The sequence below is a fragment of the Hippichthys cyanospilos genome, chromosome 7, assembly GCF_059441005.1.
Source record: "Hippichthys cyanospilos isolate Australia breed blue-spotted pipefish chromosome 7, RoL_Hcya_1.0, whole genome shotgun sequence".
NCBI lineage: Eukaryota > Metazoa > Chordata > Actinopteri > Syngnathiformes > Syngnathidae > Hippichthys > Hippichthys cyanospilos.
This window is the reverse complement of record NC_142375.1, coordinates 6,999,171-7,023,686: the sequence shown is the minus strand read 5'-3', so window position 1 is coordinate 7,023,686 and position 24,516 is coordinate 6,999,171. Positions and strand designations below refer to the sequence as shown.

At 40.1% G+C, this 24,516-nt stretch overlaps 1 protein-coding gene across 5 annotated transcripts; it reads right to left on the bottom strand.

The window, feature by feature from the left end:
• Positions 1-128: 128 nt before the first annotated feature.
• Positions 129-24,347, bottom strand: elf2b (E74-like factor 2b (ets domain transcription factor)). 5 transcript variants are annotated; one of them, XM_088418932.1, is made up of 11 exons: positions 24,284-24,311; positions 24,033-24,188; positions 14,737-14,904; positions 14,402-14,642; positions 7,487-7,600; positions 6,802-7,020; positions 6,141-6,224; positions 5,873-6,068; positions 5,387-5,788; positions 4,322-4,481; positions 129-1,992 (listed from the first exon to the last, which is right to left on the bottom strand). In XM_088418932.1, the coding sequence occupies exons 3-11, from the start codon at positions 14,809-14,811 to the stop codon at positions 1,498-1,500; spliced, it is 1,986 nt and encodes a 661-aa protein (XP_088275058.1). In that variant the 5' UTR covers positions 14,812-14,904; positions 24,033-24,188; positions 24,284-24,311; the 3' UTR covers positions 129-1,497. The 5 variants fall into 5 exon arrangements, with proteins under 5 accessions (XP_088275058.1, XP_088275060.1, XP_088275059.1 ...); XM_088418934.1 differs by having other exon boundaries at positions 5,873-6,065; positions 24,033-24,347; XM_088418933.1 differs by lacking the exons at positions 24,033-24,188; positions 24,284-24,311 and adding an exon at positions 18,296-18,438.
• Between the last annotated feature and the right edge of the window lie 169 nt (positions 24,348-24,516).

The following is a 24,516-nucleotide window of genomic DNA, read 5'->3' as shown; positions in this document are numbered from 1 at the left end:
TCAGCAATAATCCCAGACATCATTTTGGAAGAAATCTACATGCTAGGACAACTAGGGCAATTCACCGGTGCAACATTTAAGACAAATAAATGCAAATCTTGTATATAAAAAAAAGCAGCTTGCAACACTTCAGTAAAATCTACTTTAATACACTTTGAAACAAGAGTACAACAAAATAGAATATACTTCAAATGTTGAATATACAAACAGTTCAGTCTGAACACAAACTTCAGTATTTTCCCTCTTTAGATTAAAAAAAAAAAATGAAATGTAGGTTTAGGGCCAGCATGACAAGAAAACAAATGACCTTTTATCTTTAAGTGACCTGGTAGTCCAAGACTGACATCACATTCAGTATACTAAATACATCTGTTAGCGATTAAAGAATGAGGTTATATACATATTCCTCTTGTTTCTTTTATGAGACATGGCAGTGTGCACTGGCTCAAAGTTAACAACGGATTAAAAAGAAATCATTCAAACATTTTGCAAAAGCGAGATTGTTGCTACGTCGCACTCACGTGTTTAAGTCCGATTTCACGGTCACCTGTTTTGTTCCTTTCGTATTAGTGCGGCCTAGTGAGAAGATGAATCCATCTTGACATATCTGATGTCAATTTGTTGACTCGTTATGTCAGTTTGTTTCGTCGAAATGAAACAAAAATGGATTTGCCTTTAATTAGAGAAACTAATCAGTGCTTGTCATCCAAAAACTCATCTTTGCTATGTTCTTTTCAAATGTTAGATCCTCTTGTTTCTGTAATACTGTGCTTGGTACAAGTTATGAAAAGGAAATTTAAAAAAAAAAGCTCAGCTTACAGTTGACATCGTACGTGGGCTGTCAGAAGTGAAAATCAAAGGCTGCCCTCTTATGGTTACCTCTGTAAACTATGCATCTAGTAGTAGCCTTTTCCATAGTTCTCTAGTCTTTTGGGAGCCATGTAGCACCACAAACGCACGCGCACGCGATCACACGCACTTCATCTGCAGTGACTGACGTACAAATTGCTGGTTTTACAAAGGCGGGAAAAAAAATAAAAAATAAAAGAATCACTCAGGCTCCTACACATGGCTTTACGCAGCTTCTCTCGTTCCTATTTATCTTTGAACCAATTAGACTACAATGGACTGAGGTTGAATTTCCGTTGGTGTAGTGTTTGAGTTTGCAATTGAATGAATTTTTCTTGATGAGGCTCGCCGCCATGGCTTGCAAGCGGGCAGGGCGGTAGTGATCCGGGCTGGTCCCTTTCCTATTTGCATGTTAGGTTCCTCGTGACGGCTTCACTTTACAGGCTGGGCTGAAACGCTTCATGCAGCAGTACTGAAAGTGCCCCCCCCCCCCAAAAAAAAACCAAAACAAAAAAAAACACGGCTTCAGGAGCCATTAAAGTCTGTCAAACTGCTGCTGGTTATCACAAGTGTAATAAAAAGGGTTCAATGTACAAAGCAACTAACTCCGTTGGGTGGACAAGGGACGTGTGGAGAAAAGGATGGATCTCAACACTCGGGCTCTTCCGTCTTTACGGCCTCAGAGATGTCCGGTTTGATTAGCGTGTCCGACGGAATGCTTTTGGCGTCCCCTTCCTCGGGCGGGACGGGGACCTGCACCGCTTGGACGGCGACGGCCTTGCCCTCGTCCCCTCCCACCACTATCTCGGAGCAGCCTAGAAGGCCGGCGACCACGCGGGGCTGCGCCGCGGGGGGCCGCTCGGCCGCGCCCCCCGACTGCGCGGGCACGGACAGTCTCATCACCTGCGCTCCCGGGGCCACGCCCACCGGGGCCAGGGCTTGCACCGTCAGGGGGCTTCCCAGGAGGCTGATGCCGGCCGCGGGCGGCGCCGCGCCGGGCTTGCCGGCGCCCGCCGGGCTCTGCAGCTGACACTGGGCTAACTGGTGAGCCGGGATGGTGATGATCTTGGCCAGCTGGACGGTGATCTTTTCGCCGTTCTCTGCCGTGGCCGGCACCATGGTGGGGATGGTCTGGATCACGACCTGGGAACGATTACGTCAACCTTTAGCCCGAGGGACAGACGACCCTAAAATTGTTTCTGCGCAAATTTCAGATAGAATAATAAGCGTTTGACGTTTGTTCGCATAAAGCTAGCAGACGCTTGCTGCGAGTAGTTAACGCCAAGAAGAAGTCAGAGAAGGTCCCCTAGTCACCTCCCAGCCACCGCGGTTCCCGCAGAGAGCAGAATGCTCCCGCGGGTGTGGGGCATACATTCAGCTTGCGTGCGTTGCTGCATGCAACAGATAGTTGTTTGATGCTGCGCAATCAATAGTTGAATGGAGTTCAGGAGACTTTGAGCACCTTGAAGTAGTGATGGGAAAATGGAAGCTTCCTGAACACTTGTATTTTTTGTGTGTGTGTGTGCTCCTTAGATGCAGTGGAAATGAAACATTTCCAATGCACTAACCTCTACCTTTGAACCAAGAGCACCATCTAGAGGAGTGAAAAAATGACAAGTTGTTGAATAAAACTTTATCTTGCCATCGCTACCTTACGAACGTCTCTTCATACGCAATTTTCCAGTTACGAAACGCCTCAAGAGGAACATAGCGCCTGGTTACCAAACATATTTCGAGGTAAGAAAAGAGAGTATGTAACTTTCCCCAAGTTCAATGAACGTAACCCGGGGCTCCCGAGAGTTCACTGAACGCAACACTCAGGGCTGCTCTGCCATTGGTTATTGCCTAGCATCTTCCTGGCATCCCATTGGCTAAGAGGGATTTCTCCCATACGAGTCTATGCAGCGTCCTCGTCATTCGCCCCTCGGGTGTTCCCGTAGTTTTATGTTGATGTATGAACTTTTACAGTATTCACTATAGATTCCAAGAAAGCGTTATAGAAAAGAGCAATGACAAAAGGAGAGCTTTTTTGTCCATGCAAACAAAGCAAAAGATAATAGAAAAGTATGAAAAAGGGATACGTTTGGTTGATCTCGCCCAAGAACATGGCCGTAATGTATCTACAAATAGCCCTAAAAGCTATGAAGTCTTCCAATGGCCTTGCTGCAATTTGGAATAGGAGGTCGAGGAGGAAGTTCAATCAATTGTTACTTGTGTGGATAAAGGAGAATTTTTTGCAAGAATTTGCAAAAAGGCAAGTGTCATTTTGAACGAAGACGCAGGCGAGAGAACGTCTGCAAAAGAACATCGGCAGTTTAAGGCATCGCGTGGGTGTTCGAGGACTGGAATTCACTCTGTTGTTGGGCATGGTGAGGCGAGTAGCGCCGGCCAAAGGCTACGTTGCACGAGATGGGCCTTTTTTGGAAAAGGATGCCTTGCCTTGGACACTTTTGAAGACTTGTTAAAAAAATACGACAAAAGCAAATGTCCTTGGATCAGTTCCTTTCAAAACGCCGCTTCGAAAGAGAACATGCGCCAAAAGAGGGCAAAACACGATGAGGACAGCAGTTAAAATGTAAATGACCATCGTTTTTATTCTTTGGTTTTTTTTTTATATTACACACACCTCTCATTTGTTGTATAGCAGGGGCGTCAAACTCATTTTTATCTGGGGCCATATTATCAATACAGTTTCTGTCCGAGGGCCATTGCGACTGTGCAGTCAAATAAATCGTAAGTATGCTCGAGGCCGCTAAAAACTGGTCAAAGACGGTATCGGTAACAAAAGAGTGAAAAAGTTGAAGATAACTTGCAAATTCGGAATTTTATCCAGAAACTTTACATCGTACGAATTTCCCGGGCCACATAAAATTATGTGGCGGGCCGGATCTGGCCCCCGGGCCTTGAGTTCGACACCTGCGTTGTATAGTAATTGTAACATGTATTTGTTACATTTTTTGTTGCATTTTTATGCTTCATAAAACATTTATGTCTAAATTTCGGAGGGGCTTGGAATGGATTTAGATGGAAAACGCATCTCTACTTACAACATTTTCTAGTTAAGTTTCTTCCAGAAGCACTTCATTTCGTACCACCGTACTACTAAAAGTGCTGCACAGGTTAAAGTGCTACACAAATGAATGTCAATGCTCATTCTATCTAAGCTTATTTCCGCTAGCCCCTCTCTATTATTTCTCACTACATTGCAATATCATTTAATTGAATTGGAATTAACATTTTGGTATTTAAGTATTCAATTCTCTTAGGTGCCTGTAAATCTGTACTGTACTGTACTATACCTCGGAGCAACCGACGGAAGAATATTTAGGTTACTGTGAAAGTGAGCGACTCATCGTTTTCTGGGTGTTGTCAGCTAGCGGCTGTGCATTCTAACATGTATTACAGTTGTTCTTTTAATTTTTTGCGTGTAGTCTTGAGGAAGCCAGCCGCTGAGAATTTCGGGTCAACACACCTTCTGCTGAGAGTTGGCGGCTCCAGCGGCAGCGCCGGACAAGAGGGCGGTATGGCCAGCTGCCGCCGTTCTCACCGCCGGTTGCTGCACGGCAACTGTCGAGATCTTCTGGCCTAACGACGTCATAACGACCGGCACCTGCATGGCAACTCGCACAGTCCTGGAAACAATTAAAGAGGAGAGTAACTGATGATGCAATGAGTGCAAAATTGCGGGGATTTTCCAAAGTGAAATCCTTTCATGGGAATACACATTTCTAAATGTGATGACCGGGTCTTGGTAGAGACTTCCACATGGTTGAGGAAAAGTACACGTCAGCATTATCCTGACTAACACAACCAGATTTCAGACCAGTTAAATTTAGCATTTTATTTCAATGATTTCTACAAACAAAAAGGGAGGGCACACACAGCATCATCCAATAAAATTTACATGGTAAATCCTGCTCGTAATTTTTGCTGACTTTTTAGTCTCCAGACTTGTATCTCACTTGTTTAGGCTCCGGTGGGAAAGTGTGGGTCTCGTGTGTCGCGTACTTGTCATCGGATGTCATTTAATCAACGGGGCGCTTAAAGTGCATGCTACTGCTTCTTGAAAGCAGAAAATGATTGTCATAACAGTAGGTATAACGTTACTCTCGCTACAATTAAGCATGTGTGATAAAGTTCAAGCCCACTTGTTTACATATGGGACGATTAATCCAGCATGAACTGAAAAAAAAAATGGCTCCAAAAAAATACTCCTATTCTTACCCCGTTCAATACAATTTGTATGTTTTGTTTAGTTTTTGGATTGGTCCAATGATGTTCTTTTCTATTATCATTCAGTCCAACTACACTAAGATTGTTTTTAAGGGGAAACGCTCATTTTTTAACATCTTGAACGAGTTTTTTTATTTTTTTTTTATTTTTTATTTTTTTTAGTTTCTGGGGGCATCCATCAATATTTCTGAAGGGGTTAGTTACCCCAACACTGACGCTTTCCCCTCAATATAAGTAGATGAAGAAATCGTTCAATAAAATCTTTCAAATTTTGCATCATCCTTTCTCGCAATGCAGTTCTCACCTGGGCCCAGAAGTGTTCGAAAGTACAGCCGACTGTTGAATCTGGCTCGCGTCTCCCGAAGTGACCATCGTCCTCGGGGCGGTGACCGCCGTCGCCTGGTTGCCGGTGGCAACCGCAGCTTGACCCACATTGCTTCTGTTGCCGCCTCGCAGGATGTTGGGCTTTCTGAAGGACAACTGCGAGCCCTTCCTGAAGGACAGCTCCGAGCCCTTGAGCATGACGTCGGGCGGCTGCAGGATGCGTCGGTAGGAAGCCGTCGTCTCGGAACGCATCGGCACGTCGGCGACAGACACGTCCGTCTTGTCGTCGTCAATTATTACAAGGTTTTTGGGCATTTCTTTAAACTGGTAAACCAGGCGCTGGCCCTCAACTTTGGCAAGGATTCCACGCTGGTAGTAATATCTAGAAAATATTTGAGAGGACATTGACAAAGTGGAGGTGCGGCCTGCATCAAATGGCAGGCGGATAGCAGATTGGCGTCCTTACCTGAGAGCCCGTCCCATGGTCTCATAGTTCATGTCTGGTTTATTCTTGTGTTTTCCCCATAGCTTAGACACTGCTTTGGAGTCCACCAGCTTGAAGATGCCCTTCTCCCGCTGCGTCCACTTTATGTACCTCGGACAAGTGTTCTTGTCCTGCAGGAGGTCTAACAGGAACTCCCATAAGTAGATGGTGCTTCCTGCTGGACATCGAGTCATTCAAATATTCATACGGGCCTTGGGCTAATATGACTTCCGCTGACCCGATACATTACCTTTGCCTTCTCTCGATTTCTTCCTCAAACCGAGATCCACAGACCCGTTGGAAAAAGACTGATGAGTTTTTAGTTTCCGTCCAGCTAGGGAGAAAACAAAAACACGAATGTATAATCTGAATTCATTTGAGTGTTTAAAGGTAGATTAACAAAGCGGGTTCTAGTGCCCAATTCCATGTGCTTCGTCACAGACATTAGTCCGAAACGGGTGCTATAATAAATATGAAATGACTTTAAGCACCTATCCTACTAAGGGGTTCACATTGGCGAATGTCGGCGAAAGCAGTGGCTCGTTCGATCTCGTGTGGGCGAATTCGACATTGCAAATGTTTGCTATTGTGCAAAGAGGCAACATTGCTGATAGCACATTTGTCATACTAAAACTACTTTTATGGACAGGGCCCCGCCGCTTATTCATTTGTCCACATTCATAGACATCTGTAATTTATTCATATCTTTTGACTCATTTGGAGTTACCATATTAAGTTGTACGTAGAGTGCTCATTAGAGGACTTCCACCTGACCATTAGGAAGTGCTAGTTCATAGTAGACAAAATTGTTCTGTATTTGGTGGGTTTTAAGGTAACACACTTCTAATATTCTTGAGACAAATTGTTTTACTGTTTTGATTGTTAGGGTGAACAGAATGTTTTTCATCTACCTCTCCTCTTCCTGACAGGTTCCTGGTCCTGTTCTGCCTCTGGCTCCTCTATCAGGGTGCCTATAGCTTCGTCGTCCTCATCGTCGTCCTCATCATCTTCATCATCATCATCTTGGCAGCACTCCTCCGTCGATATCTCAACTTCCGTCTCTGCGATGTCAGGACGCATGGCAGCATGGAGGAACTCAGGTGTCGCTACATATGGCGGAACGAAAGCCTCTAACAGGAGGAAATGGAAAGTGGAATAAATCCATGAGGTGAGATTCCATACTGGGAATGACATTTTCTTTGGATTCAAATTACAACAAATATTTGTATGCAAAACACATCTCTGCAATTGATAATAACTAGACCATGTTTAATAAATAAATAAACAAACAAAAACTGGTACAGAGATAGTGTGCGCCTTGTGTAGCAACATGATAATCAAATGTCACTCTGTGAACTATTCCCTTGCACATTGGTCTTAATCTCAATATGTCACGTCAGTGCTATTGTAAAGTGAGGACACCATATCGAACTGCAGCACTTTTTTTTTTAAATTTAGCCAGTGACACCACTGAGGAAGTTTGACATAGGTGAGACTATAACAGAAAACAAAACCACTCAATCAGATGTATAAACGCGACAAAGAGAAAAAGGATTAGACACAATTTTAGGGTCAAAATAAAAATTGTTAACTTACCTGGACTGCAGTCCTCTCTGACACTGGATGGTGAGTCCATGTGAAGCAGAGCCTCAGCAGCCTCAATGGTCTTGTCAGAGCAGTGTACATTGGTGCCATGAACCGAAGCCTCCACTGGGGGGGGGAACCGTCAACAAAAATAATGGGAATTATTCACGTGTGAACTTGTTGTTGAAAACTCGAATACTTATGGCATGCTATAAATGCACAAACAGCACCCCCTAGAGATAGATTTGCTGCTTTTCTAGGCAAATAATGGTTTATACTGTACAGTACTCATTGATTCCCTAACAATAACAAATTCATTTGCACAGTTTGTGAATAAAAGCACCTCAATGACAAAATAGAAAGTGTAACAGATAATTAAATATTTGTAAGTAGTGATTGAAGTCGCACATTTTGATCCAATGACATGATTTTGTATTACGCTTGCTGCCTTCTACCCCCCCCCCCCCAAATAAAAAAAAATTCCACCAATACACAAGTTTCAATAATCACCTTTTTCTTGATAGTTTGTCTTTATGTCATTATGATGAACAATTGTCTAATGAAATGTTTGCTGTGGGCATGCCTGGGCTCTCGAGAAGCGATCAAGAGCACCTGCTGTTGTCAATCAATGGTGAGAAACACGAGACCCTGTTACTGTCAACTCTCCATGTTTGGCAATTGCACTGAGGCAATAGGTACTGTGTGGGGCTATCTTTAGAGTGGCACGCACATCCGCCTAGCACCAACCATAGAGACATGATGGGATGTGTCCACGGTATGCGCTAACACACAGTGGGAAATACTGATGTTGATTTTAAAAAAAACTGGACGGAGCCATCACTTTTAATTTCATGTCCTGTATTAATTACACTAGTCGCCTTAAAATGAAAATGGCGCATTTTATTATTTTTATAAGAATCTCAAAAATTGAGCGATTAAGACATTGGTATAAATCATTTATAACAAATTAAATGTAAACTGTAACGGCGCCAGGACTTGAGGCGAGAAAAAAAAAGTGCCGCAAATGACTTCCGTGTTTACACTCCTAAACCTTTCCCTCCAGTTCTCTTCAAATAAGCGTACAAATCCAGCTGTCACTCAACAGCCACGACTCCAACCATTGGATAAAGCCCCAGTGATAGATCTGCCCACAATGACGTCTGTCGGCGTAGTCAATTACGTCAACAACAAGGGCGAACGCCATTCGACTGGAGGCATGTCAATCAAAATACAAACACCGCCTCCTTTCAGCCAACGCTTCCGCCATCAAAATAGGACTTGAAACGTTGATTATTTCGATTAAAGACACGGGTTTTACGTTGTTTTCTCACAAAATACTTGTATAAAATTCCAGACATTCGGTATAACACCAAAATATTTGGTTGGTGCGAACCGCATGAAGCCGCACTTCATACCGACTGAAGGCAGGAAAGAGGGAGGCCGCCCCACGTTGCGACCACAGCCTACACAACACGATAACGGAAACAATAGAAACATTAAAATATACTTCGCTGATAATAAAACAGTTTCACATCCCTGGTAACATTTAATTGTGATCAAATCGCCACATTCATATCACTGGGGAACCTCATTGGGGGAAAAAAAAAACATTTTCATCGCAAATCACAAACGTGCTCTTAAAGTCATAACCAGAGGGAAAAAAACACTATTGGTCCACGGAGTTAAAAAAAACAGCACACGACTGAACGTGGCGATATTTCACAAATAAAACTAAAGCCACATGTCCTTCCAGTCAGACAGCGTGGCAAAGACGTAGGAAAGACAACAGTTTTGCACTTCCTGGTTTTCCACAGCCGATCCGACACCCGTTATTCTACAACACATAGTGCCTAAAGTGTGCAGCTCTCCATGCAAAATTGCCACAGTGCAAACTAATGATTAAACATGCAGACCGGTGTGCTCCGTGTACGTTTTCTCCTCTACAGACACTTATTAGAACTCGCACAACGTTAGCAAAGCGGCGCAGGTTACTACCAAGGTGATTACTTCCTGATAGTCCTCCATTACTCCAGCAGCCTACTCTGCCGAGTGAGCGACCGCATAATCGGTTAACGGGGCTTGCAGTTCGGCAAATCTCGGACTACGTTACCGGCACATTACAACATATTACCGGCTCTGATGAGTAGATCGAGCTGGTTTGCGTGCCCGTCACGTTGCGAAGTCGCCATGTTTCCCCTTCGCTGAAGATTCACATTGACTTCTCACTGAATTGTACGGGAAGCAACTCTCTCAAATCACTCCGCCGCTTGTAGGAAATCGTCGAATTCAAATGGACGCGCAACGACGCCACTCAAGTATTCATCCGCGGCTAACACAGGAAATCCTTCCGTTGCCTTCGCTACTCGTGTAAAAACGTCAACTAAGCTGCAGCTAGAAAGCTTATAACTCAATATTTTACAGGTGCAACGTAAAACAAACTTTTCTGCAAAACAAAAACGCCGTTTTCAAAGTTTGTTCATTTTATAAGGCTTTACAATTCATATATATATATATATATATATATATATATATATATATATATATATATATATATATATATATATATATATATATATATATATATAAAAATACAAAAACCCTAATGCATTATATATTTGTTAATATAAAACTATTTTCATAATGTAGTAATTTTAAAATGATGTATTTTAGAGCTGTAATCAATACTGTGATATTGTGATATTTTTGCTCAAAGTTATCATTCTGTCAGGTTCTCAGATTGACTCATGACTCGACTCATCAGACCAAAGCACAGATTTTTATTGGTCTAATGCACATTCCTTATGTTTATTGGCCCAAACAAAGATTTTCTGCTTGTTGCCTCACCTTAGCAGTGGTTACTTAACAGCTATTTCACCACGAAGGCCCAATTCCCGCCGTCTATGCTTAACAGTTCTAGAGATGGGTCTGCCATGAACTATGCATGACATTTATCTGGTCTCTGATCTAAGATGTTGTTAACTTGCAATTAACTTGATGGTGACTGATGAATTTTATTTCCAGACTGACTGACCTCAATTTCTTAAAGTGATGATTGCCACTAATTTTTCTTTAGTTGATCGGTTCTTGCCATAATACAAATTCAAACAGTTGTCCAACAAGGCTGCCTGCTTTGTATTAACCTGACTTATGCACAACACAACCGGTGGTTCAAATAATGTGTACAAATACCAAATTAATTCACAAGCATTTCTCACATACATGTAAATGAATGAAATACTGTCTACACTAAATAACATGTTATGATTGTGACTGATAATGCTCCCAATGTGGTCCCAAATGCAGACGTTTCATGCTTTGCCCACGCGTTCAATTTAGCTGTAAAACATTTTCATAAATTGTTTGTCATAAATGTACTGAAAAATGTGTACTTTTCATTTGGGCAACAGGTATTCACATAATATTTTGGTGCGGCGATTTCCTGTGAAATTGACATGTTCCTTTCTTTTGAAAAATCATCTGATTTTATCGTATAAAAGCTATACAATTTAAAGGTAGCTACAAAGAGAAAAGCAGTTGTACATGCGGTATTGTTGTGGGTAAAGGTATGTTCCTTACAAATCAAAACTTAAAAAAAGACACATTTTCTCACAGCAGTCTGCCCTACAGTGATAATTCTTTGCACATCTAAAGATTGAGGTAAAATTCATTTTTAATGTAATCGTATCGCTTTGAATTGTAAATCGTTTTCAATCAAAAATCGATTCTGAAACCCAAAAATCGTAATAGAATCGTGAGATACGCAAAGATTCCCACTCCCACCTATGAAGTCAAACACATTTCACGCGAGAAGCCCACGCGAGAAGAGAATCCCTTAAGTGTGCAAAACAGTATTCAGAGCAAATGGTGGCTATTTTGAAGAAACATCTGCAGCTGGACTCAAATCGCAATCCTACGGTTCTAATGCCCCAATCTGTTTATGATGAACACTCTCCTGATGTTGTCATGCAAGAGAATCTTTTGATGTGGCCTAATTCACATTCCATTCCAATCCCAATGTGAATATCGTTATTCCTAGACACAACACAGTATGACATTCAAACGTTGAGCAAGTCGCTTCAGTCTAATTTACACAATCCAGTGGTAGGCTCTCTGTAATCCATCTGTTTTCCTGTTTTCTATGTGACATTTTCCGAATCATATATCCTTCACACAGGAAATCCACAGCAAAGATTCAAACCCCAAACATCAAAACTGTGAGATAGCTGTACTACCCATTTTTACAGCTTGCTACAATGGTCAGTTGTTTAAAGCAAGCAAACAAACAAACAAACAAACACCATTATATGTTCCTACCGGCATCACCCATTTAAACAGTTGTAATCTTAATCCCAACTCCGAGATGTACTGTTAAAAATTGTTCTGATCAAATTAAAAAAAACTACAAAACTGATTGCATACCTCTAATAATAATATTCAATTTGAAAAAAGACTTTGAAAATAAGCTGCTTCTTCTGTTCACAAATACTAGCTGGAGTCTTTCCTTACTGGCCTGAGATTGTAGGGCAGGTTACATAACTGGACTGCTCACTTGTCAAAAACAAAACTGATTGTCACATTGACATATGGCGTTGAGACTCTCATTTGTAGACTCTGGGAAAAGGCAGGAGATAACTCATTCAATTTTTATAAAGTTTTTTAAAACTATATTGCAACTATTGTGCATATACATTCTTTCCATACGCATCAAAATTTTACTGAATGTAACGTGTAAATAATTGGTTAAAATGTTTTAGGCACCGTGTCCACAAGATGGCACTGCATATCTATGACGATTAATGATGGTAGTAATCAAGCTCAAATGTTGCAAATAAGCAAATACAATATGAAGTCCAATGAAAGGCTGTATCTATTGAAATATATTGTTTCAGTTTTCATGGTCTAGCACTGAAGAAATCCTACTTTAGTATACTTGTAACGGTACAGTTTGTGAAACAGTGTAGATGTAGTCTCCTTTAAACACGCACACACACATACATAATGATGTTGGTAACAGCTGGCAACAAAAGTGAGCAGCAAACTTCTAAATGAAAATGTCCTAAAAGAGTCCAATGTTTAATTTCCCTCCACTGTACCATGCAACTTGTTACTGTTCTTATTTCTTGGCCGAAAACATAGGAACAGGTGTGTTAAATTCAGTGTTATTGCTCTAATACACATATTTTGTTTACAGAGGTGGACAGTCAACACCAACAGACACTCATTTTGCAGACGGCCCATCAAATAACGGGGAACACACACATACAAAATTGACAGAATAGGAGTGTCAGAAGTATGATTTTTCATCAGTCTTTGTAATCGTCAGGATAGGCATTCCATCAGGTTTGCATCGAGTCACCATTTTGCTGATGGAAATGCAAGCCAACTGTAATGCCTAAGTGTCTGTCTTGTTGCTGCATCTATGGACTTTAAAATAGAAATGCTTTACAGCAAATGAGATAAACGCTTTAATTTGCAAGCAACAAGCAGTAAAGACGTATGCATTGTTAAGCAAATAAACTGCTTTTGTTCCATTCACTTCATGTCACTGACAGCATTGATGCTTCCAGCATTAATGGGGACATCATTGTTTGTGCTACCTTTCTGGGTCATGGTTTCATCAACCAAAATTCATACTGTATATAATCATGATTTGCAGGATTTTTGTACAGACCTTAAGTGCAAAGTAATCTTTAGAATTAATTGTTAAGCAATTTTATTGTGTTTTTCTGCTTTTCAAATTTGAATTAAAGAAATTTCTTGCCGACAGTAGAGCAAAGCATTATGAGATGCCTTTCTGCGTGTGAAAGTGAGGTCGTCCCAATGACCAAAGGGCACAAATCCAAAGTGACAAACTCACTCTGATTGGCTCTTAATCAGGAATTACAAGAAAGAAGTTTTTTTTTTTTTTTAAATAAAAGGCATTATTTAGTAAATTCAAGGTCAGCAATACGTTGTTTGTTACTTGTAGAGTACAAGTCAGATGAAATTTAGAGAAACATGACAAATTTGAATGGAATTGTCACCTATGTTTGTTCAAGTGGTTATAATTGATGAAAAGCCCTTCATAAATTGAATATATATAATCTCAAAACGGCGGTACGTGCAATACATGACAAAAATGTACATGCGCTTTGAAGCAGATCACCACATCATTTTCAAACATCCGCAAATAATTTAATTTATTGTCAGTTCCAAGGTCTCTTTCTTTAACCAATCTACTTTTATTTTAATGCTTTAAAAGATCTATTAAAAGCATTTTTTTTTAAGGACAGTGTTACTATGTTTACAATGAGAGTAGCTCCTTCCACATTGGCGACAACAGCCAATTGTTCGGCGATATATCTTTTTTTTTTTTTAATTAAAAAAAAGGCAAATATTTTTAATGCATTTTGAGTAATTGTGTATTCTAATATGTAACAAACAATGATTAATAACAATAATAATTTTAAAAAATAACAATGCTTTGACCATGTTGTAACTCGTCATTCGTGATGTGATGACACATCACGGAACATACATGACCAATGAGTCTGCGACATGATAGAACCAAAATCTCCTATTTTATGCTTGTTTATCTTGAAAGAAATGTAAGTCAAATATGAGGTATGAAAAGACAAAACCTTAAGATGAAAATATTATTTTGACTGTCATTGTAAAGACTCCATATCCCGAATTGCTCTTACAAATTGAAATTGTGACATTTGCACTCTAAGAACAGGTTTAGTTGAACAAAGTTTGTTCGAAGAATTTTAACAATCATAATGTGAAAATTGTATTTCTGTCAGAGGGTCTATGAAAACTGAAGTATTATTCTATTTTAACATTACATGACAAGATCACTGTAGAGAATTTAGTAATAACGGTAAGGAAAGAGCCATTTAAATGCAACTTAATCCTATTCCTAATACAGAAGAATTTATGTCTTACCTTCTCCCTTTTCTGACTCCACATCTTGCTCATGGCTTACTTCCTGCATTATGTATGTTTCGTCACCATAAACCACCATCTGGGCTGAGTAACCAGGTTCCTCAGATAAGACGGCACCAGGAACCTCCTCCACAATGAGAGTTGAGTTGTTCTCAGCCTCTCTTCCATCCTCTACCTCTTCAACTTCACACTCGCCCTCCACTTCACCATCCATCTCCTGGTCCACATCGAATTCACCGTCCTGCCAGGACAAAACACAAGGTGGTCAAATATATTTCGGGAGACAGTGAACACGTTGTGTTTTTTGTGCATGTGTTTGTTTGCACGCTACCAACCTGCTGTGGGTCTTCCACAGCTGTAATGTACTCCACTACTGTCCCACTACTGTCAACCAGTACCACTGAGGTCATGACTCATGCTCCTCAGTGAGTGGCAGTCACAGTGCGTGACTCCCAACAGCACCTCTGCTTGGTGGCTTGCAGCACACTTGAGAGAAAAAGGCCCTGGAAAAAGAAGCCACAACTCAAACAAAATTTTTGTAATGGATTGCATGAAGAGAATAATCAAGTGAGTTTTCGGAAAACACAAGTTTAAGAGTTATCTCGAGGAACTAAATTAATCCAGCTGCAGCATTCTTTGCAGCTCAAGGCACGAGGGAGTTTCCTTCCTTTTTGCCTTTTCGAGCAGGAAGTGCCTGTATGCTATAACAAACTGCACTCGTAGAAAGCAAGTCATTGCCTGAAACAGTGTCCAGCTGTAGATCAATGGAGGGCCGACTGAAACCATATCAGCAGTGCAAAGACCCACAAAGGCCCTTGAGATTCCGTGGGTTAAATACCAAATGACCGACGGCCAAATATACAGTCAACATTCATGTCATGCCTTTCAATAAGGTATCACACATGAATTCCCTTTTGTTTGTGAAGTTCTGATCAACAACCTGATAATACACATTTACCTATTTTCAGTCGTAAAAAGTTGTTGTTTTTTTTTTGTCTATAATTTAGTCAACAAATGACACTTGACTGTAGTTTAGTTCTCAACAAAAAAAAGTACATTTGTAAGAGGAAAAAAATCATTTGCGGAAGTGGCAGGATCGGGATTTTGGGGCAATGCGAATAACCGAACGCCGTATTTGAACAACGCTTTCCAACAGGCTGGCTCAAGCACAGCGGTAAGAGTATCTCTGAAAGCACCCACATGTGCTAACCCGAGTGCAGAACTTGCTTTGCTTCCATCAATTTATGAATGCAAATACATCTATAATCAGCTGCCATGTGTTTATTCTTCATTTCGCATTTTAGAAGTTACATTTATTAAGTGGAAGAAATGTTTAGAAGTAATGGCTTAATAGAGGCATTACAAAAAGGGTATCTTTGTCAATTTGGAAATTGCAGATAATTTTTGGAACCCTGCAATAAATGAATGACCATTATATCGTGCAGCTTTTTTGAAGACGGTCACTGTGGATATTTACCTATAGCATTAACACTAAAGCATGATGTACCGTTATTTGGTTAAATACTGCAGCATCAAGAATTGTCACAGGCATAAGCTCCATGCCAGGGGTGTCAAATTCATTTAGCTCAGAGGCCACATTGAGGAAAATCTATTCTGGGATGGACTGGACTGGTAAAATCATGGTGCAGGATATACCCAAAAACGTACTGTCACTTATAGTGTTGTGGGACGGATTAAACTCTAAGAAGCCATACGTGTGACATCCCTGCTCAATGCGTTGTTGGTGTTCCTCCATGGAGACATACTCACTATCCACTCGGATGGTTTTCCTTTTCATTTATTAATAATGCATAGAGGACACGCCTCCACTCATCTGTGTAAAGCATGCAGGCCATTTGTTAGGCCTCTACTTTTGTGCAGAATCATTTTTAAATCATTAAAATGAACAGCTTTTTTTGTCTGAGTCATCAATTCATCAACAAAATAAGTGACTGATTTAGTTAGCATACTACTCGTGAAAATTTAAGAGCGCATTTGCACTTCCACACAGAAAGATTTTTTAAAAAATCAATTAGTTGTACAAGTTATTGGTCACAGTAAAAGTACAAGACATTTTGAAATGATTGATCTTGGTCTAAATTGTGAGTATAACAACAATCTGGCATTTGAACCAGAGTGTGCATCCATCCCAGCAGGCTTCAGGCAGTAGACGGGGGATACCCTGGACTGGTTGCAAGCCAATCACAGGGCACACAGTGAGGAACACCCAATCACACAAACTTAGAGTGTCCAATACACCTACCGTGCATGTTTTTGGAATGTGGGAGGAAGCCAGAATACCAAGACAAAATCTACACTGGCATGGGGAGAACATGCAAACTCCACACAGGAAGGCCAAAACGAGCTGAATTTGAACTCGGGACGTGCTAACCACTCTTCCACCAAGCGGAGCTTGCAGTTCAGAGATAAATTGAGTATAGGAAAACGGTATTTGGTATTTTGACAAATATTGGCATCTGCCTTTATTTAAAGATCTGATGGTTAGTGAAAAAAATCCATTTAAAGCTTTGCTAATGCCAGGGAACTACTCGATTAAACTTTTAATTAAGTTTCTAAACATTTTTTCTGGTCCTGGGAAGACTCATTTTTTTAATTAGTGCAAAAACAAAAATAGTGAGACATTTATTGACTCAAAAAAATGTTTCAACATTTTTTTTTTCATTCGTTTTTTATTGTGATGCCAATTCCCTTTCACTGAAAATAAATATTGGCTTCAAATATGGGTTACCTATCTGTTTGACGACTCAGAATCTTTATCGATCGTGGAAAAAAAATCATGAGTCTAATCCAAATGTAGACTTTTTGGGATCCACTGTATGTTGTACAGTAATACAATATACTATCATTTAATTCATCCCAATTCTCAAAGGAAGGGAATCACGCTCTGCTTCAGTAAATCAAAGTACATGTTGACAGTCATGTTTTCACAAAGCAGTGTGTCTCCCCAGTGCCTGTGCCACCATGGCCCCTTCACCTGTTTGGTGCCACACACACTTAACCAAATCGGTACCAAATTTGGCCTTAGTTGGTTGCATTTGGTTGCATCCTTGGTTCCATTTTTTTTTTTTTTTTTGTATTCAGCAGTCTCCTTTTGGGCTTTCTTGTCTATCGTCTTTAGAAGAGGCTTCCTTCTAGAATGAAAGCCATGCAGATCCCTTTGATGAGGCGTGGGAAATTAAGCATGTGCACTCAACTACTTTATTTGCCAAAGGGAGGCATGTTTTAAATGGTATGTTTCTTTTATCTGCTGTCTTGCCCAAATAAAAATTCTCAGTAAGGGTTGCTTGTCTTTCATGTGAATGTGTGCTAGATTTCACTGTGACTTCATACTAAAAATGAAGTTTATGTACCTAGTGGTAGTGGTAAGTCAACTCCTTATTAGATGGAATATTAAACATGGAGAGCACAGGAACAAACAAAACAAACACATGTATAAAAGACCAGTAGTTCAGGCTGGACTTGAGGGTTGCATTGATTCAGGTATCATAGAACCTGCTTGACAACTGCAAACACACTGGTTCCCATCTCATTTCACAGCTCAAAAAGAAAGGCTTTTTTTTTTTTTTTAACAAATACGTCAATTGGAAAAATGCATAACAAACATTTTTCCTTCCTACAAGGTCTTCTGATTTTCTTTAGAAAATGTTACTATACTATCATCATCATTATTATCATTATTACTTAAGACCAGAGGTGCTCTTGTGTCTTAATTTGCTATTTATCTTTAATGCTAACAGAGCAACACGGAACTATGCCAATTCTGAAAGAATCATTTGTTAATCCTCTTGTGCACGATAGCCTAGCAGTCTTGCTCGCAGGACTACGTGATGATTACAAGTAAAATTGAAAGGCCACCATACTGTATGTACTTACAACATAGATGAAGACATCCTCTGAAAAGTCCCTGTCCTTTCCAAAGTGTGTCAGTCTTTCCAAACCTTCCTGTGTCCACCACACTTCCCTCCATCTCCTCACTTCGCCCTATGCTGTGTGCATGCGGTGGTTGAAGGAGCAGCTCACAACTCCATATAGCCCTGCCCTCATCACATGACAGGGGTGGAACCAACACACAGTAACACCGTCACATGATTTTTCAACAACAGCGCTTTTGTTGCAAGTTACTCGGTCAACTGGCAAAGACACAACGCCCTGCCCTGTGCCCTGCAGTTGAGCCCTTGTCCAATGCTCACAGACATGCAATGATGACCCAGCAAGCCAATACAAGTTTGACCTCAGCCACCTAACTGTTACTTTATATGAAATTTCCCAGACAAATGTAATCATCAAGCAATTTCACAAATTGGGTCTAGCAGTCTAACGTAGCCTTCTATAGTAATATTAACAGGAATCGTACTCTTAAGGCAAGATTCACCACTTTTAACTTTACAGTATTGCATCATAAAATTTGGGTTGGACATCAAAGTTGCAGATTACATCAATACCATGTTTGAACATTCCTTCTAAACTACGTACAAGTAGCTACATTGTAAGAGATTGTTTAGTGCAGGCATAGGCAGCCTGCAAACCGGATCTGGCCCGTTGGGTCTATGATGGCACAGAATTATGGTTTGGTTTGAATCATTCCATTCATTTCATTTTGACTTGTTATGACAGACTACCAACACCAGGTGTCACAGTAGGCGCAATGAGATGATTTTACAGAGCCTCAAGGAAGAATGAGAGACAGCGAGAGAGAGATCGAATGAGCAATTTTCAATTATCGTTCTACTACTGGTCGGGTTAGAACCCATCTCCATCAATGTCAAAGAAAAAAAAAAGTTGACAGCGAGTGCCGGGTGTTTAAGAAATAATGAACACATAAATATATACATTTTTTTTAGTGTCGTCCAGTCCAAGACTGTATGACTTAATTGCCAAGAAACCGTGACGGTTTTAAAAGAATAAAGTAGCAGCCGTCACTTGTCCACCAAGGCATCTAATTATGCCAGCAACTATTCAGCACAAGCACGTACGGCTACTGCTGACAGGTTGGTAGCTAGTGTGCAGGTTTAGCAAAACACCTTTATTCAAGCAAACGCGAAAAACACGACAAGTTATTTACTGCCATTCAAACTAGCAAAAGCCAGCAAGCCTTTACCCGAAGAGTAGTTTTGTCATGTGTGGTTGGGGTTTGTTGTTTTCTTTGAGTTTTGTTCATGTTCCTAAGTTCTAGTTTCAAGTTTTGTTTCCCCCTGTCGGTGTCTCATTAGTTTGAACTTGTCCACCTGCCTGTTTACCTGCCCTCCTTCTCATCCAATCAGCTTCCCCTGCCTTTCGTCTCTCCCCCAGCTGTGTCGTGTCTTCTCGTTAAGTGTGTAGTCTATTTAAGTTCCCAGTTTGCATTGGCTTCTTGTCGGGTCATTGTTTATTTTCCGCGTTGCCTGGTACTTGTCGTACGTCTTCCCCCCGCTGTCTTGCCTCGCGCTCACTTGTATCCATCCTTCCCGTGCTGCCTCCCGTTCCTTGTTGCCCCAGTAAGTTGAGTTTAGCGGTTTTTGGTTGTACTTTGTATTTCTTAGTCTTTTCCACACCTGCTTTCATTTGTTATCAAATATCCTCTTTTGAGCCTCATCCCAGTCTGTCCTGCATCCTTTTGGTTACACCTTTCCCATGTCCCTCACTGCCTCAAGCCGCCATGCCCCAATGTGACAAGTTTCTTAGAGTGCAAGGTAGAGACCTAAAGTATTTTATGTCCTGAGAGCAAGAACAAATTTGGAAAAAAAAAAAAAAAAAAAAAAACTTATCATGCAGGTCAGTGACTTGCTGTAATGAAGTAATTGACGAACACTTAACAAGCAAGCTAAACAATAAAGCGGCATAATTTTCATAATATTCTTTGACATTGGACTAAAGCAATGACTGATATAAAGGACACTGGTCTTTTTGAGATAATGGAGGACTTTTTGGATATGGAATCCCTGAAAGGAAAAACACAGGGAGAGGACCTATTTAACAGCGTATCAACGGTCATACCTTGGAGTACGCTCGCCAACGTTATCACAGATGGCTCAACAAATGCGGCAGGAAAACCGTTGGGATGCTCAAGGGGTAATGTTCCCATAATTTACTAGGAAGCACTGTGTAAAACCGTGTAGCAGGTCGACCACGTTGCAAAACCTGTTAACTTTAATCGAGCAAGAGAACTTCACCATCACCAGTTTATTCTTTTTCTCAAAGAGACTAACGCTGATAACACCAAGTTACTGTAACATTCTAATGTCCGCTGGTTAAGTTTAGGAAAAGTATGTCAAAATGTCTGGTAGCTCAAACAGGAGATTATTTCATGTTAAACTAATCAAAGTATTTTTTAAGGAAGCATATTCCTGTCTGATCAGAAAGCATAATTTAAAACCATGTCATCACATGATACATTTCACATGAAACGGGTGCTTTTACATCACCCATATATTCGGGCTAAAAAAGGGATAACTCAAGGCTCAGCTTTCTAAAATCCCCAATGTGAACTTTTTTGACGGTGAGCCAGTTTACACGGCGTTAAAAACCTGAATATTGGCAATTTTTAGGTTTTAAATGTGCTATTGACTGCATGTAAATGCAGTCGATGATTTCTCTGTGGAGTAAAAAAATATGGATGGGACAAGACATTAATCCAAACAAGACGATGAGTCTCACGAGGTTGTGCACATGAGAACAAGAGATTTTCACCAAATGTCATTAAAAAGAAGATGGCTTAAAATAAATTATACAGTTTTCAAAAATGTTTTTTATTGAGCAGACTGCAAGAAAATTAGTGATATAATAGGCAAATGTGAACACAAAAGGAGAGCCAAGGCTCAGTTTTCTTCAGCAGCTGAGAGCTTTCCTCTTGCTAAATAGTTAATCAAAATGTACACAACTTGTGTTTGCTGCGGTCTATGGCCTAATTTTTTAAAAATTGATGCAGTTTGCAAACTGTCCTTGTCCTAACTTTGAAAATTGTATCATCGCCACACAAATGATTTGGAAGTAAGAACATCCTGTATTTCTCAAGTAGGGCTTCGGCTATTTATTAGGAGTACTGTATTTTGGTATTCCGGTAACAATGAAAAATATTTGTTTTCTGAGAAACACTAAATAATACATTTCCACATAATTTCCAACTTTTATATATTTTTTTTATATCACTTTTTTTTTTTTTTTACTTAATTAAAAACTGAGATTTCAGAAAACTCTCCTAGTAAATTTTGGTCAATGAGATGGAGTGACATTAGAACCTTAAACACATTGGAGCCCCCCCTATTTGTTAAAAAGTAATTATTGGGATATTAACCGTGTCAGGTAATCAGCAGTAGAGTCATTTATGTTGATTAAACTTACTTTGACGTCATCCAACTGGTTTCACCAGTAAACTTGGTATATACTGTAGGCTCAAATACACGTAGTAAAACATAATATATGAAGTAGAGATCGACCGATTATTGGCCAGGCCAATTAATCTGACTGGCCGATATGAAGAAATCAATGCAAATGTGTTGCCTTTAAGTCTGATTCAACTGGAAGTTTTTTGTTTCAAATAATGCTAAGAAAATAACTGTTGAATGACCGTTGCATTTCGATGGATGATTCTTGTTTTGTTTGTGTAAAGGACAGGTTTTGCCGTTAGAAGTACTTCCGGTTTTGCATATGACGCATTTCCATTTCCGGGTTTGATTGCAGGCGAAAAGAGGCGGACGGCCACACATGTGGACCCCATCTATAACACTTCTCTCTTTTTTTCAAAATATTGTTACAGATGGATGCACCTACAGTAAGTCTAAAAGTGCAGTCTGGCAGTATTTCATTTGGTCAACAACACCAAGGAAGGCTGTGTGCAAAACATGCAATGGTGAAATCAGCATGGGAGCAACAGTAACAAAAAAAAACACAAAAAAAAAAACACCTCCAACCAGTGGTCCCACCTCAGGATTCATCACCCTGACTTTTATCAAACTTCAAAGACAAGTCATTGTAGTTATATTTAACTTTTGCTGTAATTTTATGGAAATTTTTCAAATCTATTTAATTCAACTTTGTCAGAGATGGTTCTGAGTCTAGGAACACTTCTGGTGCTACGATTTTCTATTTGTGTTGTTCAATAAACATGCTTTAGGCATTTCAACGAAGTTATTAATTTTTTTACGCTAATTTTTACACTTTTACTGCAAATTAATATTGTCTCCAAATATTGGTTGTCGGTCTCCTCTAACTACAAATAATCAGTATCCGTCCTGAAATCCCTTATCAGTTGATCTCTAATATGAAGCACTTGAGTGGCTAATTTATGCTAGACGTGCTAAATTCCATAATGGATGGATGGATCTGTTAAAAAAGACAATTTGCATATTTTATATACAAATTTTAACTTTATATATATATATATATATATATATATATATATATATATATATATATATATATATATATATATATTATGCATGCATGCATGCACTCAAAGGATATCTGAATACCAAAAAAACTCGATAGCAGCATCGCTAATACCCTCCATACGAATGAAGGAGTTACGTACGACTTGTTGTTTTCAGATGTTTCATTGCTTAAAAACACAAAACATATATTGCAATCACCAGTTGTGCAAAATCAAAATATCAACATTCACAAGGATCACCAGCAAGCAGGTGAGAAGCTTATATGGCATAGTTGAATAGTGTCGCACCAAATACAAGATGCGTGAAAGATGAGCTAGTCGATCATTTACTACAAATGAGACAGACCTTCACTCTATATTCCACTTCTTGACCAACCACATTGTACAAACCATTTGTATCAACTCACGTTTATAACTCAAATCTTATCTTTATCTCATACAATCTGACCATCAACAAAAATACGTTAATTCCAATGATAAATAAATTCACCTTTATTTATTCAGTTCCATAGACTCCATTTCTATTCCTCTTATCCTGCTGAGGGTCGATTGTTGACGAAGCTTGCATTCACCCTCGACCTTGAGTCATTTATCAACCACAGGGACATATTTTTGAGTTTCCAAACATTCAAGCTTTTATGTTATTGGTAAAGGAAAATTTGGAAATGGCTGGGGCTGAATGAATTAAATGGTAGAAATCATCTATCTACGACCATGGAATTTACCGAGCATCTCAGACTGCTTTAGTTTCGTTTCCAAAGTTAGGGCAGGATTCGGGGGGGTTGTTTTGTGACGTATTTGCTTGGTTTTGGTATTAAATTCATTTACTATTACATATTGTTCTAATGTCGAGGAATAACTAAGTGATTACTTTAAAGTCGACTAAACCTTTGACCTAGTGGGCACTGATAGCCATTTGTCACAACTACAGTGGAATATATCGTCATACAAACGGGGTCGTGGTGCGATGATACCATAAACGTTAAGATTAATGTAGTAACCGGTTCTTCTACTGTTTTTATTTCCTTAATTGCGCCCAGTTGAGGATTACATTGACGCCCAATAGCAAATAACACACCAACGTCTTGAATATTTCGGAAACAATCTCAACTGGAACATCGATATAAACATGGCTGGCTAACGTTAGCCAGTAACGTTAGCCCCATAACACCGAGCTGTCAAAACAACAACAACAACAAACATATTCCTTAGTTAAAAGTGCGAAAAATAAGGAACCTCCCTTACCGTCAATTTTTCTATTTTTCTCCTCTGTGGGGTTGACAACGAAATACGCTCACTGGTCAGCGTTTGTGTCGAGGTTACTCAGGTAGTGAGCTTGTGTGTTGGAGCGGTGTCGTTTTGTTTGTGGATCCGACGTAGTCCCGCGTAGCCTTCGCTGTCCTTAGCCGAGAGCAAGACGAATGGAAGGAGCTCCATGTAACACACGGCCAGCGTGGAAACGCACAACATGTAAACGAGCGGTGAATGCTGTATACCTTTTTAGCTATTTCAGCCGATGCAAAGCATCTGGTAGTTCATCGACTCCGTTTCAGGAGGCAAAGGAATACAAGTGACGTCACGCCGCAAGATCATCCCATCACGTTTGTCTTTTAATTATTTTTTGCACCCCCCCCCGAAAGTGAAAACATTTCACGCCCCCCCCCCCTCCCATTTGCCACAGTGACTGTAAATCATAGCTATAAAATTGGATAAGTATACCTGAAATGGC